General features: G+C 38.2%; 1 protein-coding gene and 1 long non-coding RNA gene across 2 annotated transcripts in view; one reads left to right on the plus strand and one right to left on the minus strand.

The window, feature by feature from the left end:
* LOC108530514 (uncharacterized) overlaps positions 1-9,151 on the plus strand; it is an 82,401-nt gene that overhangs the window by 60,779 nt on the left and 12,471 nt on the right. The window lies entirely within an intron of this gene.
* The window catches only part of ACAP2 (ArfGAP with coiled-coil, ankyrin repeat and PH domains 2), a 186,118-nt gene that overhangs the window by 55,291 nt on the left and 121,676 nt on the right, over positions 1-9,151 (minus strand). The window contains 2 exon segments of the mRNA XM_017873479.1: positions 1,460-1,534; positions 7,983-8,078. Of these exon segments, the coding sequence (XP_017728968.1) occupies positions 1,460-1,534; positions 7,983-8,078 (171 nt within the window).

The following is a 9,151-nucleotide window of genomic DNA, read 5'->3' on the forward strand; positions in this document are numbered from 1 at the left end:
TTTTTTTTTTTTTTTTTACCTGTAATGCAGCCTTGTGTCAGCATTTAAGGGCAGAAAAGAGGTGAGCATTCATAATGAGCAAAAAGCAGCACTATTTTCTTTAAAGGAAAACAGTTGAATATTATTTAAAATCAAATAAGTTATTCTTAGAGTTAATAATTTACCATTTTGAACCTTCAGTACACTGAACTGTGTTCACAATAGGAAAAGATATTAAAAGATGTGTACTGTTTATTAAATAATTCAATTTAACGAAATATTCAAATATTCCTACAAATACCATGATATCTCATTTTAATTAAAAACAATTGGTCCCAATTTCTAGCAATCTTTTCATGATCATGTCATTAAAACTCATTACCCATCAAAACATCAGACTGTACACTTTAATTACGTAAAATTTTTATTTGTCAACTTAAAATAAAGTTACCCAAACAAAAGTTAATCGAACTTTAAACGAAACAAAATAAAACGTGGAGTTTGTCTCACCTGACACTAACTAGAAAGTAACTAACTTAAAGGTGGTCTTGTAGAAATCTTTCCTTTTTTAATTATTTTCTTTGAGCATGAATACTCCATCATCAATTAAATTTTCTTACTTTTACTACTGATTTTGTTTTCTTTTCCACTGACATCTTCTATATCAGATCTAGTTTACTGGTATTTTAAACTCTAAATAAACCATTAAAAAGTTGATTTTACTGCTCAATACCAAGAAAACAGATTTCTTAAAGCAATGCTAGAAGGCATCCTGTACGTACTTATATTTCTATATTCAACTTCAACACTCTCCCTTTATTTTCAGATAACTACACAAAAAGCACCACTGACGATATAAGAAAGTTGAGTTGCAGGCATGTCACACTCAACCCTTTTAGCATGAAGAAATAAAAACTGGTTTAATATTTGAATTTTCATTTTTAAAAACATTATTTTCAAAGTCAGTTCTGCTAGGTTTAGGCAATTTAACAGGCAATGCAAGTGAAGCTTTAGCATCTTGTCACAGAGAGGAAAGGCTGCCTTGCAGTGACTGCAGTTGGAAAGTCTATAAGGCCAAATACACATGTTGACACTAAGATGCATCCACACCCCCTGCCCCGCAACACACACACAGACACACTCTTTTACAGGGAGTTGGTGGTATCCTAAATGTAATTATGAATAGTGTTTTAAATTCTAACTAAAGGCCACTTTTAGCTTAGTTAAGGCTCTAAGAGATTTAGATTTTTATAAACTGATTCAAGGAGCATAGCTTTCAAAGATCCGAAAAAATAACAAAATACATCCCTTAAAATCTGAAGAACATTTCGCTCTTCAAAAACAGAAGAGGAATTTATCTGCACAATTTAATTATTAGAACAACTCAAAAGATGTGTTCCAATACAATGACACCTTGCATAAACCAACAAACAAGCGATTGTATAAAACGGAATTAATTTTTTAATTTCCCCTGAGGTACCTTTTGTTGAATGGTGGAATGTTTTTGCTCCATTTCTCTTTTCTCCTTTGCTGCATCCACAACCAGTCGATCCAACTGTAAAAAGGGAAAAAGAGAAAACTGCAGACTTAAAAAAAGTATGGATTATTTTTTCAAACCATATTCCAAATCATTTCACAGATAAATAAAAAATCACTCAATTCAAGCTTATTTAAAAAGGTTTTGGCTAAACTTTAAAGTAGAAGTTCATATTTTTTTCTGCTATCAAGTTCTCTTTGAGAAGATCCATATCTCCATTAGAAAAAAAAGATTTCCAAGAATAGTCATGGTGCCATACATACATGATTGGAGGCCTTGCCACAGGTACCCTAGTGTTACACTTTCAATCCTTAAATAAGGAAAATGACTCTAGCTTAAGCTGCCTGCTGACCTACTAAACAAATTCTGGTAGTTAAAATCAAAGATACGAAGAAGACACCAGTGACTTCTTTCCCAAATAGCAAAAAGTAGTGCAGCTAAACTAGTACTAACCAGCTAAACCAGCTCTCACAAATTCACTCTAACAGCTACTTCCAATCATTCAAGATGTTTCTTCATGTTTTCAGGTTGGCTCCCTAACGTCATAATCAAATCTAAAAAGAAGAAAAAATAATTCACCAGATAAAAGAGAAAGCTAAAAATAATAAAAGAATAGTAATCATTCATAAGACTGTAGAATAAAAGAATAGTAATCATTCATAAGATTCATAGGAAATCAGCAATTCTTAAGGCTCATTTTTAAAAGCTCAAAAAACTTAATAAAATTATAAAACCCGGCCGGGCCCAGTGGCTCACGCCTGTAATTCCAGCACTTTGGGAGGCCAAGGTGGGCAGATCAGGAGGTCAGGAGTTCAAGAACAGCCTGGCCAACATAGTGAAACTCCGTCTCTCCTAAAAATACAAAAAATTAGCTGGGCGTGGTGGCAGGTGCCCATAATCCTACCTACTCGGCAGGCTGAGGCAGGAGAATTGCTTGAACCCAGGAGGCAGAGGTTGCAGTGGGCTGAGATCACACCACTGCACACTAGCCAGGGCGACAGTGCAAGGCTCCATCCCCCACCCCACCCCCCCAAAAAAATACACATATATAAAAAACCCATTTATTTCTTGTTCCTTTGCATTAGAAAGGATATCCATCATAAGGGAAGTATTCGATTTCTGGTAATATGTCACAAGAAATGCACTGGCTTCTTGAAATCATATTTGCTAAACTAACAATAATTGGGTTATACATTATTAATTATGTGGGTTTCATTGTCTAGACTACGATGATGCTTTCCAACTCTGAACCTCCATCACCCATAAATGATTAACACATGTTTGATAAATGAAAAAATTAAAACATACATATCAGATCAGCAGGAATATGGAGAAAGATAAGCGTTAAATGTCTAAACATTTTAAGTTGTATCTTTTAAAAACTAAATTTTTAAAGTCTCTTTCAAAAAAGGTATTTGATCCTTTATCACAAATGATTTTTTTCTACAGAAGAATAATTCTAGTCAGATAATATTACCAAATAGCAAAAAAGATTAACCAAAAAAATACCCACAATAAAACAGATCTATCACTATTATAAAGTATGTGATACAGCTGGCAACCATCCTACTCTAGGCTCTAATACACACACACCTTAGTGACATGTAGCATTGATTTAGTGGGTAATGCTATACATGGTGCACTAGAAAAATATATTCTCACACAAATTTCTTATGCGGAATGAGTGGACTAACCATCCTATGGTTTTTATGGCTCTGAGTGGCATATAAATATTATTCATTCATTCAGACTGAAATGCAGCACAAGGGAGCCCCCAAATTCAAAATATTTACAAATATGCACGCATATACTTTACATATGAATTCCGCAATGTAGGTGATGGTTTTCTGCCTAATTGGTAAGAAATGTCTCTTGCAGCCAGGCGCGGTGGCTCACGCCTGTAATCCCAGCACTTTGAGAGGCCGATCACGAGGTGAGGAGACTGAGACCATCCTGCCTAACACGGTGAAACCCCGCCTCTACTAAGAATACAAAAAAAAATTAGCCAGGCGTGGTGGCGGGCGCCTGTGGTCCCAGCTACTCGGGAGGCTGAGGCAGAATGGTGGGAACCCGGGAGGCGGAGCTTGTAGTGAGCCGAGATCGTGCCACTGCACTCCAGCCTGGGCGACAGAGCAAGACTCCGTCTCAAAAAAAAAAAGAAAAAGGAAAAAAGAAATGTCTCTTGCATCCCTAACCCCATTGCTATTACAACAGGAAAGTGGGGACAATTCCCCCTCTCTGATGGGGAAAAAGAATAAAGAAAAAATATCTTTCGTGATGGTGGGGGTTTGGGAAAAGGCATGAGTTGGGGAAATGTGAAGACTGGCCGAGTCTGATCTTCTAGACATTGGGAAACGTATCGGGAAGATAACTTGCAGCACAGTAAAAAGGGTCCCGTGTTTGTGTTAGTACTGGACATTATCAATTTTAACAGGTTCCTATCACTAAGCAGGTATCCCTGGTCCTTCTGTGTTTTAAATCTCTTCCACTCCCACCAACCTCAGATATCATCACTTCTCTTTCTCCTTTTCAACGTCTCCCTCTTGAACTACCATCTGCTTTTAAGTTGGTGCAAATCATTCTACCTTAATAAAACCGCTAACCCATACTCTTTCTCCAGCTACCACATTCTTTCCCTCTTTCCTTCACAACACAACTTCTTTAAAATACCACCACCTTCTCCATTTGTCCCTTCCATATTCATCTACCCACTGTAATTCAGCTTCTACTGCCCGGGTCCCCAGCGCCATGGAAACAGCATCTCCCACAGAGGTAACAACTTTTGCTGCTAAATCCAACAGGTATTTCTCAGTCCTAGGTTTACTTAACTTTCTAATAATTGAAGCTGATAACCACTCCTTCCCTTTGAAACACTCTTCCTGGCCTACAATGCCAGTCTCCTGTTTTTCCACTCCCTCATTCATCTATGTCCTAGCACAGCTTCTCTTACCGAGCCATCTCAAAATTTAGTCCTTCTTAGGTCCCTGCCCCAAGTCAGCTTTTTTTTTTAACTCAATACCAGTGGACCTCAACCTTAACTTACAAAATAAAAATCTTTATGTATGGTCTAGGCAACTAGATTTTTAAAAAACAGCTCTATGATTCAGAGATATCTAACTCACCCCCCATCAACTCACCCACTCTTGTGGTTGCAATCAGCAACTATATGCTACTGATTTAGTCTATCTCCCTCTTTTGAGCTCCACAAATATCCACTTACACGTCTTATCCTCACAAATCAATATATTTAAGCGTGAACTCATCACACCCTTCCACCCTTGAATGGGCTGTATATTAACCCTCAAATCTAACCATTTCTATCTCTACTGCTATGACCTTAGTTTCAGATGCCATTATCTACTAATTATGAAAAGAAAATTGCAATTGGCCACCTCCAACTCGGACATCTTATTGACTAGGCACTACAGGATCTGGGGCTTAGATGTTTTTCAAGGACCTGCAGACTTATTTGAGATCTGGGGTGGGGTGGGGACGTATAAAACTAAAATGATTAAATGTTTTAAAATACGTAATTTTTTCAGCTAGCCAACTGCAATTCAACTCACACTGCCTTTATAAATTATACTGAATATAAGATGAGAGCGCAATCTAATATTTGATAGTATGTGAGGAATGTCCAAAACCTAGGAAGGTCTCTCCTTCGCCCCAGTCCAGCTTACATGTCCCGTCTATATGTTCCTGCAACACTGTGACCCTTCCCTATATGGTGGAAAAGGCCAGCTGTCCCTCAATATCTGTTTTCTCCTTCTTCCTTAACAATGGAACCCCTAAATTCTAGCAGGTCACATGGCTACCTGGCATTAAGGTTAACTTCCCTTGCAGCTATTGTGACCCTGTGACTAAGGACTTGGCATTGGGATGTATGTAGAAGTGATATGTACAATTTCTAGGAAATGTGCTTAAAAAGAGAAAATGTATCTTGCATTCTCCTTTCCTTCTTCCTAGTAGCTGGAATTTGGGTATGATAGCTAAAGCTTGATTAGCCACTTTGAACTATGAGGTAGAATCAAAAAACATAAGCCTGCACTCCTGCTAACCAAGTTGCCATCATACCACGTCTTTGACTTTACATAAGAGAAATAAAACTCTCTCTCTTTTTTTTTTTTTTTTTTTTTTTTTTTTTTTTAAGACAGGTTCACTCTGTCGCCCGGCGGGGAGTGCAGTGGCCGGACTCCAGCTCAACTGCAAGCTCCACTCCCGGGTTCACGCCATTCTCCTGCCTCAGCCTCCCGAGTAAGCTGGGACTACAGGCGCCCGCCATCTCGCCCGGCTAGTTTTTTCTATTTTTTGGGTAAAGACGGGGTTTCACAGGGTTAGCCAGGATGGTCTCAATCTCCTGACGCTCGTGATCCACCGGTCTCGGCCCTCCCAAGAGTGCTGGGATTCAGCAGGCTTGAGCCAGCCCGGCGCGCCGGCCAAAACTCTCTTTTTTAAACCCCTACTAATATTCTCAGTTTTCTATTATTTGCAAACAAACCTCATCCCAACTGTTACACACACACAAAGTATTTAGCACAGAGATTAAGAGTGTGGTGACTTGTTGGCTTCTCCCAAGAGACTAAGTTCTATAGAGGCAGAAAACAGAATACATGTAATCCACAGCATATGCCCTACATGTCCTTCCCCTGTCTCAACACACACACACACACACACACACACACACACACACACACACACACACACCAGAACTCACATATACTCTGGTCAGTAAATGCAATTCCCATTCCACTCTTACCTTTTTCCTTAAACTCAATTTTTCTTTTCCTTTTTTTTTTTGAGACAGAGTTTCCCTCTGTCACCCAGACTGAAGTACAATGACCCAATCTTGGCTCACTGAGAACTCCACCTCATGCCTCAGCCTCCCGAGTAGCCGGGATTACAGGCATATGCCACCACACCCAGCTAATTTTTTTATTTTTAGTAGAGACGGGGTTTCACCACGTTGGCCAGGCTGGTCTCAAACTCCCAGCCTCATGTAATCTCCCAAAGTGCTGGGATTATAGGCATAAGCCACTGTGCCTGGCCTAAACTCTATTTTTCATCATCAGTCCCCTCCTTTTGGAAACTAAACTGAAACATCTTGAGAAAGAAAATTACCTAAAAATCGACAGTGTTAAATAAAGAATGCTCGTCAACAAAAAACAAAGTCCCCCGAACAGATCTAATATAATGTTATGATCAGATATGAAAAAATAGTTTGAACATAATGACATTTTTATACATATAAAATTTGTATGTATATGTATACAGCTATTACACATAGCCATAGATAGCCACATGTGACTGTATGAAATGAAAAAGTTCCTAAGAGCTCTATAATTTTAAGATTCTAAAATTTTTTAATTCAAATAACAAGACACAAGTAAAGAAAATAAAGAGCTCTAACTCAACTGAAAAGCAAATTGGAACAATAACTCAATTATCCAAATGTACGAAATTTAAAAATAAGTCCAGTTATGCAGACTGCAAAACACACACTTTGTTTTTGTATTTTTTATTTTAGTTTAGTTTATTTTTTTTGAGACGGAGTCTTGCTCTGTCGCCCAGGCTGGAGTGCAGTGGCATGATCTTGGCTCACTGCAACCTCCGCCTCCCAGGTTCACGCCATCCTCCTGCCTTAGCCTCCTGAGTAGCTGGGACTACAGGTGCCCACCACCAAGGCTGGCTAAGTTTTTTTTTATTTTTAGTAGAGATGGGGTTTCAACGTGTTAGCCAGGATGGTCTCGATTTCCTGACCTTGTGATTCGCCTGCCTCGGCCTCCCAAAGTGCTGGGATTACAGGTGTGAGCCACTGCGCCTGGCCACACTTTGTTTTTAAATTCTCCTTTTCAATACCTTCATATACAAACTATAACATAAGGTTCTTTTTACCTTTGATTTCATTTTTTGGGTATACCCAAAATGCAAACATTTGGGTATTATAACCCATATATAAATCTGCTATAGCATCCAACTTCATTCTTCACTAAATAAATAAAACATCAAGTCCTCCTTGATATGGTTTGGCTGTGTCCCCACCCAAAATTTCATCTCGAATTATAATCCCCATAATCCTCATGTGTCAAGAGAGAGACCAGGTGGAGGGAACTGAATTATGCGGGGGGTTTCCCCCATGTTGGTTCTCGTGATAGTGAGTGCTCACGAGATCTGATGGTTTTATAAGTGTTTGGTAGTTTCTCTTGCATTCATTCTCCCCTCCGCTGCCTTGTGAAGAAGATGCCTTGGCTTCCCTTTGCCTTCTGCCATGACTGTAAGTTTCCTGAGGCTTCCCAGCCATGCAGAACTGTGAGTCAATTAAACCTCTTTCTTTTCTAGATTACCCAGTTTGAGGCAGCTCTTTATAGCAGTGTGAGAAGAGACTAACACACCTCCAATATGCTAAATTTCTTTAAAAATACAAATACCAGTGTATAAAACAGAATCAAGAAATACACCGCAACATTACCTGTGCACCAAGATCCTTCATGTAGGGTCCAAGTTCACTAAACAGATCATATCCTTGATGAAAGAAGGCCAAATGGGCATACATAAATGACAACATCTAAAGGGGGGGAAAAAGACCATTTTAAAATCTACTCCTAGATAGACATTCTGAAATATTTTATATATATATAAAAGACAGGGTCTTGCTCTGTCACCCAGGCCTGGCATGCAGTGGCACGAACACAGTTCACTGCAACCTGTACCTCCCAGACTCAGGTGATTCTCCCACTTCAGCCTCCTAAGTAGCTGGGACCACAGGCATGTGCCACTATGCTCAGCTAATTTTTGTAGAGACAAAGTCTTGCCATGTTACCCAGGCTGATCTCGAACTCCTGGGTTCCAGCAATCCTCCCACTTCCACCTCCAAAAGTGCTGGGATTACAGGCATGAGCCACCATGCCCAGTTCATCAAACCTATTTGAAAATTAAACTGAGTCATCTGTTTTAAAAGAGTATTTCAAAAATATTTTCAAATACAATGAAAATAAATTTTATTTAAAAGAAATTTCCCAGTGGTTGAAAATTTTTTAAATGCTCAAAATTTTAGTTGTTTAGACTATATCTAGGTGATCAAAATGTATACAGCAGATTCAAATAATCCAATTTTCAATAACTCTACTATTTTCCTAGGTCCATTATAAAGTATTTATGTGCTCCTTCAACCAAGCTCACTGACAAACCTTAAACTGCAAAAAAGGCAAAAAGATAAGAGAAATATAAAGTGCTCAAAACAAAACACAAACACTTTACAATCTACTAGAGCACCAAGCACAACCTAAAGTAGGAGAACGCTGTTTTTTCTCTCAAGATACCAAAATAAAATGAGTCAACTGAATTTGCCAATATGGAAGTTTCTTTACATTCATTCCACAAATCTAAAAAGCTGACATTAATGAGCAGAGATTTGTCCAAGTTTTCCCATATTTTACCTATTTTAAAGAGAAAAATCACCCTCATTTTAATTAAGTTTTTACATGGAAGGAATTATATAATTAAATACTGAAAAAATATTCTAAACATCCATGTTATTTTTAACAAGTGGCATCTGTTCAATTTTCTGAAGTCTAAAATAGGTCATAAAGTCCTTAATACTCAAAAATCCTCCAAAAAAAACTACTTAAAAAAAAAAAC

This window comes from Rhinopithecus bieti, unplaced genomic scaffold, assembly GCF_001698545.2.
Source record: "Rhinopithecus bieti isolate Rb0 unplaced genomic scaffold, ASM169854v2 scaffold_5626, whole genome shotgun sequence".
NCBI classification, from domain to species: Eukaryota; Metazoa; Chordata; class Mammalia; order Primates; family Cercopithecidae; genus Rhinopithecus; species Rhinopithecus bieti.